This window comes from Piliocolobus tephrosceles, chromosome 20 (assembly GCF_002776525.5).
Source record: "Piliocolobus tephrosceles isolate RC106 chromosome 20, ASM277652v3, whole genome shotgun sequence".
NCBI lineage: Eukaryota > Metazoa > Chordata > Mammalia > Primates > Cercopithecidae > Piliocolobus > Piliocolobus tephrosceles.
Window position 1 is genome coordinate 26,632,874 of NC_045453.1, and position 18,471 is coordinate 26,651,344.

At 42.6% G+C, this 18,471-nt stretch overlaps 1 protein-coding gene across 9 annotated transcripts in view; it reads right to left on the bottom strand.

Moving 5' to 3' along the window:
• Window positions 1-999: 999 nt before the first annotated feature.
• BCAS1 (breast carcinoma amplified sequence 1) overlaps window positions 1,000-18,471 on the bottom strand; it is a 125,361-nt gene continuing 107,889 nt past the window's right edge. For 4 of the 9 annotated variants that reach the window (XM_031934687.1, XM_031934684.1, XM_031934685.1 and 1 more), the window contains 3 exons: window positions 14,839-14,904; window positions 10,734-10,997; window positions 2,239-2,445 (listed from right to left, as the gene is read on the bottom strand). In XM_031934687.1, coding sequence (XP_031790547.1) covers window positions 2,371-2,445; window positions 10,734-10,997; window positions 14,839-14,904 — 405 coding nt within the window. In that variant the 3' untranslated portion in view covers window positions 2,239-2,370. Of the gene's footprint in view, window positions 2,446-10,733; window positions 10,998-14,838; window positions 14,905-18,471 lie in introns of all 9 variants that reach the window. The other 5 variants (XM_023184141.2, XM_023184142.2, XM_031934689.1 and 2 more) reach the window with 3 other exon arrangements.

Consider the following 18,471-nt stretch of genomic DNA (forward strand, 5'->3'; position numbering starts at 1 on the left):
TTTGGAAAAGCTAACCCAGCTGCAAGGAAAAGACCTCTGGTCTTTATTTGAAACACAAATTCGGCCTGTCCAAGCTGGGAGCTAACAGGCCCCAGCAGCACAGGAGCCCCTCCTCACTTACACCTGGGTTTTGAGTGATACCGTATTTTGTTGAACATATTTTCCAAATGCCTATTTGCCAAAGCCGTGGTGTGATCTGCCTAAGCATCAAACTTGTCCTTATAGTTGAGATCCACATCAGGAGAGTATATTCAGTGTTTATCTCCAATCAATGTGTGATGAATTGCATGGATTTGTGTGAGCCAATGTGTGTGTGTGGATCTGTGTTAGTTACATGTATTTATTTGCATGTATGTAAATATGACTGAGTGAGTGTATGGATCTATTCCTGAATGATATATATTTATAGACATGAATGTGTACATATATATGCAAATATGGGTATAAATATGTATCTGAACATATATGTGTGTATCTGTAGTGGACACTGCCAATGCACTCATCCTCCAGTTACTTAGGCATCCCAGTTTCTCCATCCCTCCACCTCCCACGACAGCCCACAGTTCACCTCCGGGGGTTCAAAGGCCGTCTCCCTTGCCTCAAGGTCAAACTATCTGGGTGGTGCAATTCATGCTCCAGCTGAAACCAACCCTTGCCCAACTCCTTTCTTGCCCTCTATTTTTTCCTCTTACTCGCTTTCCCTGGGAGCCCACTCCCAGTATATCCTATGTGTCCAAATCCCTATCTCAGGTTCTGCTCCAGGCAACCTGGCCTAAGACAGCACTATTCTATACATGCATGTGTGTGTACATGCAGACATACAGGTGCACGCATTTGTGTGTGTGTATGTGTGCCCATATACAAGGATATCCGGGAGGATCTGGGAGAGAGTTATCTTCCCAAGAAGATAATAGAGGAAGAGTATGGATTTTATACTGTAGAAGTTAGAGCCATCTCAGATATAGAGTGGGACTGTTTTGAAAGTTGGAAATTAAAAGATACTTTAGAAGTAAATGTATTTTTTATTAAATCAGAAAAAGAAAGATACAGTTTACACAACTGTCAGTCAATCATATGCTACTTTGAGTTACATTTTAATAGACTCAGGGTCCTATTTACTCCTTTGTACAGGTATTAAAAACAACTCAGGTATTTGAATAATCTTCTGTGAATTTTTATTAACTGAGGTTATGGGGAGGGTTTTATCAAAGCACATCCTGAGAACATTAGGAATGACAGACACACTTGAGATGAGTGTCAGACGGAACAGATGAAGCGAGCCCTCAGCCATCTGAGAAACATTAATAATGTAAGATAGCACAGACCAAATCTTTGTTAGGGATACAGAATACACGATAAAAATGGGGACCTTACCGCCCCCTTGTGTTGCAAAATAACTGTGCAACTTCCTTTATTTGTTTTTTTTTTAGGTTGTAATCTTTGCCCTTGTCACTGAGCCTCAAAAGCAATTGTGTTCCCAAATCATTTTAAGCCCTCCCCAGTCAATCTTTTCCCTCTCATCAATAACTTACAAGGACCCTATTTGAAAAACAACACTTATTCATTCCTTTTTCTATACCCCACACATTCCATTCTAGGAAATTGGCAACCGTCCAACACAGCCCGGGTTCTCCCTCCTTGAGATGTGAATTTAAACAAATGGATTTTCATCTCCCCTCTTCAAGCTTAGAGGACGAGCACACGTTTACTACAATGCTTAATTCCTTCTAGCATCATTTCTCTTCCACAACTTACTTGCCACTGCCTTTTTTTTTTTTGACAGAATCTTGCTCTGTCGCCCAGGGTAGAGTACAATAGTGCAGCTTCCGCTCACTCTAACCTCCACCTCCTGGGTACAAGCGATTCCCGTGCCTCAGGCTCCCGAGTAGCTGGGACTACAGGTGCGTGCCACGATGACTGGCTAATTTTTGTATTTTTAGTAGAGATAGGTTTCACAATGTTGGCCAGGCTAGTCTTGAACTCCTGACCTCAGGTGATCCACCCGCCTTGGCCTCCCAAAGTGCTGGGATTACAGGCGAGAGCCACCACACCCGGCCACCACTGCCATTTTCATCACTTAACCCGAACACATTCTTCTACTCCCTCCCTTTCCCGCTTGGTGATCATCAACTCTTCCGACCCAACTAGGTGACCTGCTAAACCATCTTTACAGTGATTTGCCAGAAAAGACTGGACCAGAGACGTAAATAATACACCTCAATGTACAACAGCTCGGGCTTAATTTCTAGGCAGAATTTCATTTGCTGGCTATCAGAAGAATATATACATGGAACGTGTTTGAGGAGGAGATGGAGTAAGGAGAACACATCTTGGTGGCAGGAGAACCTGGTGGGAACCGTGCTGATTTGTTTACTTGGATTTGCCAACTGGTCCGATGGATACTGGGTCCGTTTGCACTTGAGCATCCAACATCCGCTTTGGTCCCTGGAGAAAAACAGAAAGATGTGGCAGCCTATTGAAGATCTGTAATGTCAACAGCAACAATGGCCATTTATGTAGCACTTACTCTGTGCTAGGTGCTGTGCTAAATTACTGTGTCTCATTCCTCAGTGCTGGAGAAGAGAATGGTCTCCAATCAGATGCCCGGGTTTGATACCCAGTTACATGACCTTCTAGCTTTGTGAAAACTTGGACAAATTACTTATCATCTTTGGGCTTTGGTTTTTTATCTTTTTTTTTTTTTTTTTTTTTTCCTTTTTGTGGAGAACGGGGTCTCGCTGTATTACCCAGGCAGGTCTCGAACTCCTGGGCTCAAGCTATCCTCCTGCCTCTGCCTCCCTGAGAGCTGGGATTACAGGCGTGAGCCACTGCGCCCGGCTGGTTTTTTATCTTTAAAATGGAAATGGCAAACTTACCTCAGAGGATTGTTCCCAAGATAAAGTGAGTTCATACTTATAATGCACTTACTACCTGGGGTGCAGAAACCCCAACCAATTCTACCTCACTTTAGCTCCCCCTCCCCAGTTACCATCTAGGTTCATCACCCTGTTTTATTTTCTCTCGGAACATACCACTCTCTGAAATGATTTTATTATCTAATTTATTTGTCTAACATCTGTCTTCTACACCATATTGGAAGTTGCATAGATTCTGTGTATCTCAGTGCCTTGCAGGTTCCTAGCACTTGGTACCTAACCTTAACACTGACTGAATGTGGGTGAAGGAATGTTGTCAGACAGATACTATGATTTTATTTTACTTTTTTGAGACAAAGTCTCACTCTGTTGCCTAGACTGAAGTATAGTGGTGGGACTGTGGTTCACTGTAGCCTTGAATGAAGTCCTAGGCTCAAATGATCCCCTCACGTCAGCCTCCCCAGTAGCTCGGACTACGGGTGCACACCACCACACCCAGCTAATATTGGAATTTTTTGTAGAGATGGGGTCTCAATTTGTTGTCCAGGCTGGTCTTGAACTCCTGGGCTCATGTGACCCTCCTACCTTGGTCTCCCAAAGTGTTGGAGTTACAGGTGTAAGCCACTATGCCTAGCTTGGGTACCATTATTATTATTATTTTACCGTTCCTGTCAAGTATAACTTACAAAAATTAAAGTTAACCTTTTCTGTATTTGATTCTATGAGGATAGACCAACACAAATAGCTACCTAAAACCACCACCCAAATTGACATGTCACATGGTTCTGTCCCTCCCAGATCCTTCTTGTGCCTTCTGTGGTCAACCCCTCCCCAACGCAGACCCTGGAAAGCACCGATCTGTTCTCATCCCTAGAGTCCTGCCTTTGCCAGGATGTCATGTCATGGGATCCTAGAGTATATACAGCCCTTCAGACTAGCTTCTTTCACGTAGCATAGTGGATTTGAGATTCACCCACATTGCTGCATGGATCGGTTGTGGATCTCCTTTTATGCTATAAGGCAGTATAGGGTAGTACAGTATAAGATTGTATATATTGTACATTACAGTATATATATAGTATATAGTAGTATAATGTATTTGTAGCATAGTATATATAGACAGTATAGTGTAGTATAAGGTAATATAGGATAGTATAATATAGAGTAGTGTATATTTTATCGTATATATAGTATACGTATATAGTATAGTCAAGTATGGTAACTATTGCACAGTATAGTTTAGCACACTGTATAGTATAGTGAATATAGTATAGCATAGCATAATGTATAATATAGTATGATATATACAGAACAGTATAGTATATAGTATAGGAAAGGGAAGTATAATATACTATCATAAAGTATGTATGGTCTAATATATGTACATAGCATCATGTAGTATAATGCAGTAGAATATACATGGTATCGTATAGTATGAAATATAGTATATAGAGTGTATTATAGCATAATAGAGTGTAGTTTAGTATATATGATGTACATAGGGCACATATACAGTATATATATATAGTACATAGATTGTGAGATTGTGTAGTGCCCTGTATAATCTAGCATAGTATAGTACATTGTATATACTACATAGTGTAGTGTAATTTCATGTAATTTACCATGGAATCAGATTGCTGGGCTTTGAACACCAGACCTGTCACTTCCTAGCTGGGTGACTTTGATCAAATTGCTTAACCCTCTACTTAAGCCTTAATTTTACCATTGATAAAGGGGGAATTCACAGGGTAGTTTTGAAGATTAAATGTTAGTATATGCAATGTACTTTGAACACTCTTTGTCACACAGTAAGTGTGATAAAAGAGTTGTGATTTTTTTAGTGGTCGTAGTTGAATTCACTAATTCATTCAACAACATATATTGAGCACGTACTGCACACAACACATCATGTTATTAATAGTTTTGAGGCATTAAGAGATGACCAGGACACCGCGAGATACTCAAAGCTTGGGCTCAGGAGTCAGCTGTGGATTTGGGGATGCTCCATCCCTTTCTGGTTTCATGACCTCTGGCTGGCCCCTCGCCGCTGAGAGCCTGCTGCCTCATGTGTGTGAGGTCTTAGACTGCCCCTATTCCACCTGGTCCTCACTGCAGCCCACGAGGTTGATGCCACTGCCGCTCCGAGGCTACAGAAGAGGCTGCTGAAGCCCAGAGAGCCTAAGCTACTTTAGCCAAGTTCCTGCCAGTAAGTGGGGTGCTGGGGCTCCCCATGGCAGAGCGGTGCCCGACTCATCATCTCTGCACCTTTACAACCCAGGGCAGGGGCTAACTAAGTAACACTCACAAAATAGCCTTTCCTGACTAATTAAACCTCATGAGCAAGCATTGCTCTTAGGGCATTGTACATGACTGCATTTCGTCTTCATGCTAACCATGTGATGTCAGCACCATTCACTTCATTAATCCTGTATCTGAAACTCAGCAAGGTGACAGGTCCAAGCTCATGCAGCCACTAGATGGGAGCTGGTTTGAAGTCCAGGAACAAGCTTCTTGTAAGTGTCTAGAGCCTGGTCTCAGGCTGGCCACGGGTGGCACCCATCCATCCTGCCTCTGTTTGCCCAGCATGCCTTGCTGTGGGTCCTGGTTCACGCAGGCTCCACCCCGCCCAGTCAACTCAGCTCTATTAAAGCTTACTTCCCTGAGGTTTCCATCCTTTAGGTTCCATGAGCTTGACCTTGGGGCTTGATGGGCTAAACAGCAAACTCAGATGGCCAAGTGGCTGCCACGGGCCTGAAGCTTTGCATATAGATGAACTTGTACAAGCATTTTCTTCATTTATTTTAAAAAATTAGATGCTGGCATTTAAAAATTAGGTATTTTCTCATAAAAATTCCCCACTGTTGTTATTTTCTCTTGAATAAATGGACAGGTCCTGCCACAATGGGTCTGCAATTCCCCAAGGTAACATGTGGCTGGTGCTGAGGAGTGGCACCCCGTTTAGGTGCACACCAGCCCTTCAGGTTGCCACAGACCACACCTGACTCACTGGCCTCATACACGTGCCCTTCTGGCCTCACTGAGACTCCACCTTGGAGGTCAGAGACATAAATGCGACCCTTTTCCTGCCTTGTATACCAGGACTACACTTCACAGTTCACAAGGCCAAACCAGACCCATTCTCTTACCTGTTCTATCTCCAGCCCAGTGAGGTGGACAGTGATTCTTATTCACCCTATTTTACAGATGCAGAAACTGAGGCTCCAAGATGACCTAGGACTAGGTCATGCAGTAATGGCCTGGCCACTTTGACTTGGAATCCGGCCCTCAGCTCACCTGCTGTCCCCGGCTCTCTCCTGTTCACTGCCTGCTCTTTCCAACCCTTGGTCTCAGGCTCTTTGGAGTGACTGCGCTGATTGTCACAAGCCTCGGTTCAGCCCACACCAGTGTGGACAGACGTCTCCCCTTTCAAACCTCCATCTGTTCATCTGCTAAACCTGCCTGCAGATTGCACTGTACAGAATCTAGCAGTTCAGGGGCCCAAGAAAATGGGAAAGGGGATGGCCGGGAAAGGGGCCATCAAAGAAGTGGTGCTTACGGGAAGGGAGAAACCCAGTCTTCCACCAATCAGAATAGTTTCACTTTTATCATATGTGTCTGTGTGTGCGTACGTACATATATCTGTACACACACACACAGAGGTTTTGTGACATTTTCTTTTGTAAACCAAAAAAGTCCCTTCGCTCAAAAAGAAAGGAAAATGTTTGCAAACAGTTGGACTCTGTGAATTCCAAGGGCTTCTTTCCAGTTCTTTTCAGATTTTTGAAAACTAAGTGGGTTGCTCTCAGTTAGAACTCAGGCAGCATGATGGAGAAGGGGGAAAAAAGGACCTGACTAACAAGGACGTCACTGTGACACAAAGATCACGCAGGGATCGGCCTGCAGTGTGTCTCATTTCCTGTGAGTGACAGGCACCACTATAGGTCTGTGGGTGGTGACAGACTTGGCTGCCAGCCTTCTCCTCCCAGGAAGGCAGTCGGACAACCCTGGGGAATGTGTCCAGCTTGAAAGACTTTGAGGCTTGGTCTTTGGAAAGTGGCAGGGAAGGCCCCCTCCATCCTCCATCATTGCTGAAGGCCTTGTGACGCTGGGACAGTGCAGGACTTGGGGTCTAGGGGACCTGAGCTGAATGCTGACTCTGTCTCTGAGAACCTGTGGAACGTTCAGGAAAAGACACAGCTTCTTGGGGGCCTGGCTTGTGTGTCTGGGAGGTGTGGCAGAAGCAGTCCCACCCTGAAGGGGTGCTGCCATCCTAAAGAGATGAGGTCTGTAAAGGAGTGTGGTCCCAGAGGAGGGACTCGGTGTCTAGAACTGTAATTAGTGTCTCAAACCTGTCCACTTCTTGTCTCTTCCTCAGGAATCACCAGGCCAATCTCCATCAGCTCTCCCAGGAAACATGACCTGTATTAACCAGCTCCTAATGACCTTCAACAGCCATTCTCCAGCACAGCAGCAAAATAAAATCTTTGAATGTTATCAACAGGGGCCAAGACTTCTTACTTTATATCTGTGAGTAGCTTCCCTGCTCAGATAGGATTATGTCCCCATTCCGTGCACAGCCTGTACAGCCTGCATGAGCAGGTCCCGGCCCACGGCTCCAATCTTACTTCCACCATTCTTCCCCCACCCTTCCCCCACCCTACCTCTCCACCCGCAGCAACCAGGGCCTTGTTTCTCTTCCTGAAATGTACTAAGCTCACTAAGCTCATTCCCACCCCCGCGCCTCTGCCAGGGCTGTCCCCTCCTCCTGGAAGAATGAGCCTTGCTCTCTTCCTGTGTGGCACCTTTAACCCTTCCTGTCTCATCTCAGACATATCTCCTCAGAGACAATTTTGGGATCCACCAATTAAAAGTAGCACACCCCGCCCCCTACACACACTCAGGCAAAAGTAGCACACGCCTCCCATCCATACTTAGGTAAACTCTATCGCGGGACCTTGTTTATTTCCCTCAGTGATCTCCCAGACATACAATTTTGTTGGCAAATTTTGCCTTTAATTTTGTAACTTTAACTTTGTAGTTTTAATAAGTTTAACTTTGTTTTTTAACTTATCTATTAATACTTTTTAGCTCCATGCTTCCCCTTAGAATATGAACCCCTGATGTCAGGGACCCCGTCCCCTTTGTTTGCTGAATATACCTCCAGTGCCTAGTTCAAGGCGTGGCACATGTTTTCTGAAAAAGGGCCAGATGGCAAATATTTTAAGTCTTATGAGCCATGCAGTCTAGTCGACTAGTCAATCCAACTAGTCAACCCTCATGTTTTTGTGTGAAAGCAGCTACAGACAACATGTAAATGAATGAACATGGCAATGTTCCAATAAAACTTTATTTACAAAAACAAGGGTTGCATTTTTAATACCCCAGGTCTACCTCAGTGCCAGGATTCTAAATATTCTACAAATATTTGTTAAATGAATGACCAGATTATTAGAAATCATCTGAACTTTTCCATACCATCTTTCTTTTTCAGCCTTCGTACTTATTGTAGAGGCTGGCTTCTATTAAAATAATTAGAAGCCACAATGTAAATCATTCCGCGGGTGGTGTTCATTTTAAATGAATGGATAAATCATGGGTTAAAAAAGCGTAAACTAAGGCCAGGCGCTGTGGCTCATGCCTGTAATCTCAGCACTTTGGGAGGCCAAGGCGGGTGGATCACTCGAGGTCGGGAGTTCGAGACCAGCCTGACCAACATGGAGAAACCCCATCTCAATTAAAAATACAAAAGTAGCCAGGCATAGTGGCACATGCTTGTAATCCCAACTACTCAGGAGACTGAAGGAAGAGAATCGCTTGAACCTGGGAGGCAGAGGTTGCGGTGAGCCGAGATTGCACCATTGCACTCTAGCCTGGGCAACAAGAGCGAAACTCCATCTCAAAAAAAAAAAAAGTAAACTAAAAGAAACCCAGATGCTTTCCCCACCATCTTCTTTTCTGGTCCTTTAGCAACTTGCTACTCAAAGTGTGGTCCCTGGATCAGCAGCTTTTGTAGCATCAATCAGGAGCTTTGTGGCATCCCAGGTTGGACCCCGGAATATTCAATCAGAATGTGTGTTAATAGATCCCTGGGTGATTCGTGTGCACAGTACATTTTGAGAAGACTTGTGTTGGCAAATCCAATAGAGCCTCACCCAGGTGGGTGAAGTCTCTCTCAGGGCTACGAACTGGCATTCTTGCTTTACATCAACATCTGCATTCCTCACATCAGTGAAACCACTGCAAGGACTACATGATTAATTTGAAGACTGCACTACACCCAGAAAGAAGCAGCTAATAAAGAACTATTACATCTTGTGGAATAGGAGAGAGAAGCTATGAGTGTGAATGTGCTTTAGATGCAATGCTTAATAAATATTTTTGGAAGAAAAATGAAGGAAGAAGGGAAAAAAGGAAGGAAGGGAAGAAATTTTAGTGGTTTCCATATGTAAATTAAATGATTAATGGATACCCAGTTTCAGCGTCTCCATTCACAAAGCAGGTATTTTTTAAACATGCAAGTAGAAATTGCAAGTGTGCTTAAAGTGGAGTACAATGTTTTATCGAAGCGTAACAATTGCAAGTAATGTGTTTCAAGTTTATACATCATATTTTGGTATCTATTATTTTAATCTCATCCATTCACTCCTTTGTTTGTCAAGCACCTGCTGTTTATGCAGTCCCATTTCAAGTGCTTGAGATACAGCCTTGAAACTAAAAGGTGGCGCCTCTACCCTCACGGGGTCCAGTGGTGAAAATAGGCTTCCATTTTGTAAAGGAGAGTAAAATAAGCAAATTTAAAACACCTCCTCACCAGTCTGCCTAAAATTGCAATCAGTAAAAAAATTTCCTCTGCATCTAGCAGCCATTGATTCTATAGACCATGGAGTAACACAATCGTACATTTCTACCCCTGTTAAATTAAATAAGCAGGCCTTTAGCCTGAGGCAGTCTCCTTACTCTGAGTGTCTATGTAACAAACTGCAACCACACTCAGTAAGTAAACAAACCAAAACCTACCTTATGAGAATACTTTTTTTTTTTGTAATAAATAGCCAGGTTGCAGCCAATCACAAATAGCTGAACTTCAGCCAATTACAGGCAACCAATTGATCAGACCATTCCCAAATAAGGCAAACACCTCATCACATTGTGACCAAATAAGGCAAATGCCTCATTGTACCCAATCAGATAAATTTTCTACTTTGCTTCCATGTTTGGCCTATAAAAGCTTCCTGCTAATGCCATTGGGCAGTGCTCTCTGAACCTCTTTGGGTTTTGAGTGCTGCCCAATTCATGAATTGTTCTTTGCTCACAACATAAAATGTGTTTAAACTTGATTTGTCTAATTTTTTTAACACTTCTAATTGGTATAATATAATGTAAATAAAATAAGCCAATAATGCATTAATTCTCCATTCATTCATTCAACAAATATTACCCAGAGCATCTACTATGCACAAGACACTGAATAAAACCAATGATGATGTTAACAGTGATGATGGTGATTACTTCTACATGATTGCTCCCTAGGTCTCAGGCACTGTGCTAGGTGACTAGATACATTATCTCACCTAACTGTTTCATGAACTCTGTAAGTTATGCACCATTATTTATGCACAGATAAAAAATCTGGTTCAGAGAGGCAATAACTTGCTTAAGGTCTCAGTTTGTAAAGTGGAGAAGGATTGAACCTGCTGGAAGTCACATAGCAGTTCAAAAACCCTGAGTGACAGACCCGGGATCCCAGTGTGAAGAGCCACATGTAGAATGTGAAAAACTGACTGGGGCAGATGGTCTCAGGGAAGGAGAGAGCCCAGAAAGAAGAGGAAAAAAAAAAAAAAAAAATCCACCTACCAGGCCTTTAAAGAAGCCCCCAAGGGACTGCTGCCGCTTCTCAGGTCTCTTTTGGAGCTTGTCCCCATTCTGCAGTGAGTTCATGTCCACCGTGGCCTGCTCTGTGCACTGGGCTGGTTCTTTGGCTTCCTGCTTGTTGCTCTTCTGTTTGTTCATCTCGACTGCTGACTTCTTGTCCTTCGAGGAGCCCTCTTTGCCCTTCTGGGGTGCTCCTGTTGGTTCTGGCTCTGGCGGTGTGATAGTCTTTTCTGTGGAGTCTGATGTCTACAGCAATTTCAAACAAAGTACATTTTTAGTGGCTGCAAGACAACTCTCAACAGCAAGGGAATACATATGTTAAAACAGAGATGTTCAAATGGTGGGTAGTATCTACATTTTCATGAATCCTAGGTGAAATGAAAGTAAAAAAAAAAAGAAAAATTTGCACTTATGAAGTCATGGTGGGGACATTTATTTAGTTATCTAATAATTCATTAACACATTTTATGTTATCCCAGAAAGCACTCTTTATCCCTTATTCTGGTACCAGAACTTGGCTTTTTCTTGGGGAAACACCCTTCTTCCTCTTCTACTCCTTGTGGTCCAGGCAAACTACTTCCACCTCCAGACAAGAGCGTGTGACTTAGGCCTGACCAATCAGAGCCCTGTATGTGATTGGCCTGCTGTGATTGGCTCAGCATCACCAAATGCAGATAACACTGGAGCTAATCTCACAGCTTTGCTGAAATAAGAGAGAGGCTGGTTCCCTTTCTCTTAGATTTGAAGCTGTGAAGTTGTAAGACTGGAGCTTCCAGAACCACCAATATTTCTAGGGAAAATCTTCCCGAAAAGGAAGCCAACACAGAGAAAAGCACAGCTGAGAGATGGAGAGAGACAGAGAGAGAAAGACCAGGCATTGATGGTATCATGCGTGCCTCCTAGATCTAGCTGTTCCTGAAGACTTTCTATGCTTAAGCCAGCTTTGAGGGGGCTCCTCCCACTTGCAACCACATGTGAGTGTCTTCTTGGGGATGCCCATTCTTTTCTTCATGATTACATCTACCCTAATTTTTGGTGTGAAATTGTCCTTTTGCTTCATGAAATGGTGGTAAAAGAGATGATTGTTTTATTAGTTTTGAATGTATATCCTTTTTTTAATCAAAATGAAAGGTTTACAATCCCACATGTTTCCAATAATTGGATGAGATGAGGCTGTAAAATCCAAAAATCTAGTAAATGCAGGCTGGGGTCAGAATAACCATGTGCATATCTTATTTCTCCAGCTGCAAAAGCAACAAACATCCAAAAAGATATTTCTCCAGTGTAAGGAAAGCACCAGTTCAAGCAAGGCTGGCTTTGATGTTGGGGAGAAAATTTAGAGCAGGGGAGACTGAGTGTTATATGCCCTGTCCAAAGGGCAACAGTCGCTCCCATCCAGCCAAGAGATACCACATAGGCTTGCAGCTCCAGTATGGTCAGAGCTTCTGTTTTTCAAGAGAACCTTGAAATTAAATTTTTAAAAATGCAAAATATGTCAACTTTTAAACATTGACTTCAAAAGTTTTAAAGCCCTGATGGTGGCAATTGTCAAACACACTTGACCCACCGGATACGTGTGTATAAGCATGATTCATGAAGTTATGTACTGTCCCCAGGTAAAAAGTTCTATAAGAAGGTAGCAGCTTTGATGGAGAAGGCATCAACCGAAGGAGAGCTTTCCTTTCACTCCAGTGAATCGTGCACCCCCCTCAGAAATAAGCGGGAAGACAAACGGCAGAGACTCCCCAGTCCAGAAGGCCTCCACCGGTGCTCTTCAGAGGCCAGAAGTCCTTGGAGAAAGAAGCAACAGGCATCCAGTGTACCTTGAGAAGCTCTTCTGCAATACATGTCTTGAATACTTCTGGCAGAGCCCAACTGTCAGAGTTGAAGCAAATGCTAAGAGATGGATGTCCAAGTACAATAGACAGCCCAGAGCAGACACTCTCCTTAGAATGAAACAGAAACTCTCACCACCACGCTCTTCAGAAAGGCCAGAAACCAGAGATCCCAGTTCAAATGCCTTGTTAACTGTTTTTGTTGTGTAGAAGATTTTAAGATGCAGTGAGTGGCTAAGAGCTCAGTGCCTGGAGTCAGAAGGACCTGGTTTGTTTCTAATGCCACCATAACCTTGCTGTGTGACCAAGGATAAACTGACCTCTTAGTTTCCTCATCTCTATGGGAGCATTAAAAGAAATGACACCTTATGGTGCTGTGAGAATTAAATTAGCTAAAAATGGAAAGGACACACCAGTGTTCTCAAGTCTGAATCCAAGGCTCCAGAAAATAAAATTCCCAAATGGATTCTGAAAAACACTCCTAGGTAGGTATAAATAGAATGATGTTTCCAGCTTATTTGGATTTGTACGATGTCATTCCAATTTTAGAATCACCAAGGTTATTGGCATAATTCCTTCACTGTAAAATTCCAGACAAAATATACCATCATATTTAAGCTCTTCTTTTTGAATAAAATAATTTTATCCTCTTTTTAGGTAATAATCTTCGGGAATTTTGGTTCCAAAGTTGTCCAGGGACTTAATTTGGGGGCCAGGTATAGTCATAACTTAAGAAACAAAATGAGCATAGTAAAAAGCAATATATTTCCTGTTTTAAAAATGTAGGATAAACCAATTATTATGGAAATAAAAATACTATAACCTATTTACAATCATTGCTGTCCATTCATGAGTGTGATATGGGCAACATTATAGATGGAAATTCTCTATCAGCTGCATAATAGTAATAGTAACAAATAGACACTGTTAACAGTAGAATTGTGCCCTCACCCCAATGCATATGTTGAATCTCTAACTCCCAGTGTGATTATATTTGGAATAGGAAGTAATTAAGGTTAAACAAAGGCATAGGGTGGAGCCCTGCCCCAATAGGATTAGTGTCCTTGTAAGAAGAGACATCGGCGAGCTTATTCTCTTTCTCTCTCTGCCATGTAAGGACACACAAGCAAGAAGGTGGCTGTTTACAAGCCAGGAACACAGTCCTCACCAGGAACCAAACCCTGCTGATTTGCTTACTCCTTAATCCTATCGTTTCCATCCACAAGAACTGCAACAAAATAAATTTCTGCTTTTAAAGCAACCACCTATGGCATTTTGTTATGGCAGCCCACGCTGACTAATACAGTAGCTAACATGTACTCAGTCCTCTGTACCAGAAATGTTATGTTTTACATGTATTGATTCATCTAAGTATGACAACCCTATGAGGAAGTACTTTTCATAGCTCCTTTGTATAGATGAGGAAGCTGGGGCACTGACAGATTTGGCCATTTGCCTAAGTCACACAGGAAAAAAAAAAAAAAAAAAAAAAAAAGGCTGAGCCAGGATTTGAACCAGATAGTTTGAGTCTACCACTCATTCTTGTAGCCACTTCTCTATATTGTCAAAACTACTAGAAGAATATTTGATGCCATTTTTTTGGGGAGGTGTATTTTTAAATTAAAAAAAGAGTACAGTTGCATGATCCCATTTTAAAAAAGGAACATATGTAGTTATAAACATGTCATAGCTATATTTCTTTAGAATAAAGAAAGTAAGGAAAGCGTGTGACCCCCCCCCCCCCACTCCATGTCTTTATTCTCTTCAAGACAGAGATTCTAGTACTTGCCAAACACCATGCAAGGTGATAGAGAAATAAATGAAGGAGACTTCTTGCTCCACAGACATTCCAGGCAGACATGAGAAGGGGCAGGGGAGATAAATGAATCATTACAATTTGTGATGATGCTATGAAATAAAAGAACAAGCTGTAGTTATGAGAGGCAGATATGGAAGGTCTTTTCGAGGAGGTGACATTTATGGCAAAAAGTGAAGGGTGAGAAGAGATTTTTAATGCAGAAAAGAGGGAAGCACATGTGTGAAAACTTTTTAATAGGATAAAGCTGAGGAACTGTAGTTTGTTCACGCTTGTGTCTGCAGATCCCAATCTCGTTCTTGGTATATAGTAGGTGCTTAATCCTGAGATGTTAAATGAGTCGGCTGTGGCTGAGAATGTTATTGAAAAGTACACTGTGAAGAAGTGAGACTACACCAGCTAATCCCACCACCAAACTGAGTTCAAGGTCACTTACTTGGCAGCTGGAGTCTTTCCCATTTATTTCTTCTGAGTGGGTGATCCCTCCATCCCCTTTCACTGACTAAAATAACAAACAGACAATGGCCTTCAGCCACCACAAGTACAGTGACATGGAGAATGCAAGAAGGTTCTGAAATGGATGATCTCAGTCATTTATCATTGAGGTTTGGGATCAAGACAAATGGAAGACCAACTGGAAACATGTTACTCATCAGATAGAGATTTCCATGCAATTTGTAACCATATCTAACTAAATTCAAGTGTTGGCTTCTAAAAATAACAACAAAAGTACTAAATCCTGGAATTAGGCAATTCTGAGATAAATGATGATGGTTCCAATTAATGTTGGAAGCAGGAGATATTTGAACATATTAAATGAAGACTGAATGAACAATTGACTCATGAATAGCCTTCCACAGGGAATATGTAGGCTGTGGGTGTTTTATTTTATTTTATTTTTTTTTCTCTTCTTGATAGAGTTTTGCTGAGTATTTCATTTTCTACCCTTTAGCACCCCCTATAGCCAGCAACACCAGTTACAGGGATAAATGGGGTTGGCCTTGACTCCTTAAACTCCACACTCTAAGCTAATGGTTCTAGAAGTGTGATTCCAGGACCAGCAGCTTCAGCATCACCTGGGAACTTGTTAGAAAGTCTGATTCTGGAGACCCACTCTGGATCTTAATGAATCAGAAGCTTTCAGGGGTGGAGGCTCAACAATCTGCATTTTAATAAGCTCTCCAGGTGGCGCTGCGGATTGTTTGAGTTTGAGCACCACTGCGCTCAGTAAGTTGGCCACATACAACTTCAGACTCATGCTGGGGTCTGTGGTTTTAACCATGCATTTAGTAATATCCTATGCTTAGTGCTTGATACCTTAAAAATCTGGTAATAAAATGCTCAATTCTTATCAACAACATTGACTCAGGTCTAATTCCCACATATTTGACCACTGCTTAATGTCTCCTCTTCCCAGCTTTGGCAGGAGTGTAGAGAGCAGGGTTTCAGCAATGTGGGGCAAAGAGGAAGACTCCAGATTCCACTGTTATTTATGGCCTTGACTGTCCATTGAAGGCACTCGAATACTTTTTGACTGATTAATATTATGTATCTTTGTCATCTGAGCTATGGTGTTCACATTAGAGATAATACAAACTGTTATTTATGAAGGACAATTTTTAGTGGAGTGCTTACTAAGTGCTGGGCATTGTGCTAAATGAGATAATAACTTGCATCATTTCATTTATTCATTATGTCAGAACCTTAAGATGAGGAATTACTTTATTTTTCAGACAAGGAAATGGAAGCTCAAAGATGCTAGCACCACCATGGAACTAGCAGGTTTGGGTGCCAGTACTGGACAGCAGGCAATGACTATATTCCAGACTCTAAACCACCTCCTGATACTGCCGCTAGAAGGCAGGAGGCACCACTCAATCAATAAACATTTACTGAGCATTCACTGTATGAAATTGCTGAATGTTAAACAAAATGACAAAAGCTTGGATAAGATGGAGGATGGCCAAATTCAAATGTGGGTGTTTATGAGATGTCCCCTCATCAGGAGTCAACTGTGCTTTTCTTTATTTTTGCTATTGTTATTATTATTTTTAAGAGACAAGGTCCCACTCTGTCACTCAAGCTGAAGTACAGCAGCATAATCACCATTAACGCAGCCTCAACCTCCATGGTCAAGCAATCCTCCTGCCTCAGCCTCCCAGATAGATAGGACTACAGGTGTACACTACCATGTCCAGCTATTTTTTTTTTTTTTTTTTTTGAGAGAGTCTCACTCTGTTGCTCAAGCTGGAGTACAGTGGCATGATCTTGGTTCACTGCAGCCTCTGTCTCCCGGGTTCAAGTAATTCTCCTGCTTCAGCCTCCTGAGTAGTTGGGACTACAGGCACCTGCCACCATGCTCGGCTAATTTTTGTATTTTTAGTAGATACAGGGTTTCACCATGTTGGCCAGGCTCGTCTCAAACTCCTGACCTCAAGTGATCCACCTGCCTCGGCCTCCCAAAGTGTTAGGATTACAGGCATGAGCCACTGTGCCTGGCCCAGCTATTTAAAAATAAATTTTTTGCAGAGATGCAGTGTCACTATGTTGCCCAGGCTGGCCTCGAGCTCCCAGGCTTAAGTGATCCTCTAGCCTTGGCCTCCCAAAGCACTGGGATTTCAGAAGGGCTTTACTCTTTTTAATATACTGCTTAGTGTGAAAGAGGCGGTGTCTGGAAGTTCCGTGTACTGAGGAACATCATTGTTGGGTGTTTCACTGAGATTTTCAACCCAACGGCAAACAAACATCAGACTGTCCTCTCCACAAAATTTAGATCTGTCTACATGGAAAGTGGGCTTTTCCTTCCTCTGTGTCTTGTGCATTGTTCTACAAAGGCCAGTCTTGCTTGAGAAGGCTTAAAAAAAGAAATGAACTCTTGGTTATTTCTTCCCTCCTCACAACCAGCTCTGTCAGCCTTCCCATCACACCCAAAGCTTTGGACACATAGGGATTGAACTCAGCCTCCAAATTCAGGCTGTGTCGTAACAGCCCTTCCTACTCAAGCGCATTCCCAAGTGGCCTTTACACTATGGCTTTGGATCACATCTGTCAACCTCTGGGGAATGTTGAGCAGCAAACAAACAAACAAATGCACAAAATGGCTTTTTAGGCAAAAACCAAATGGACGTGAAGAGTCATGCATGACCACTCCACCACTTTCTAGAGAATAAAGTTCTCTCACTTGCCCCCTAGGAGAGAGGAATTCTAAACTTCCCATTATTTGTTTCAATTTGGCCTTCATTAGGGACTCTGCCAATTTAAGGTTTCAATTTGCTTTCTTTCCCCCCATTTCTTTGACAGCCCTTGGAGAAGAATTGGGATTGAATCAGAAGGCTGTGTTGACAGCAGCTGATCTCAGCTGACATCATGAAAACAGACCTCCAGGCTATCAGGGAGATTACTGCGAAGAAGTTCAACTTCTTAAAAAGAAAAAATAAGAAGAGAGCGAGAGTATCTCAAATTTTTCAGTGATTTTTCTTTATTGCTTATTTTCAGGCATATAAAGCTGTATGTATGCAAAGGTGACTGAAGTTTGGGTTTAGACTTAGAATCTTATTAAGTCCATCTGAAGTCACTTCTGTAGCAGCAGTTATTATTAACAACTGTTTCCCTCCCTCCCTCCCTTCCTTCCTTCCTCCCTCTCTCCCTCACTTCCCTCCTTTTCTTCTATCCTTCTTTCTTTTTTCTTTGCAGAGACAAATCAGAGTAATTCATGTTGAACTCTGTATTCAAAGGAACCATAAACACAGAAGCTTATTTTTTCCAGCTGTCAAAAATAGCAAAGTTGGCTGGGCGCGGTGGCTCGAGCCTGTAATCCCAGCACTTTGGGAGGCCGAGACGGGCGGATCACGAGGTCAGGAGATCGAAACCATCCTGGCTAACACAGTGAAACCCCTGTCTCTACTAAAAAAAATACAAAAAACTAGCCGGACGAGGTGGCAGGCGCCTGTAGTCCCAGCTACTCGGGAGGCTGAGGCAGGAGAATGGCGTGAACCTGGGAGGCAGAGTTTGCAGTGAGCCGAGATCCGGCCACTGCACTCCAGCCTGGGCAACAGAGCGAGACTCCGCG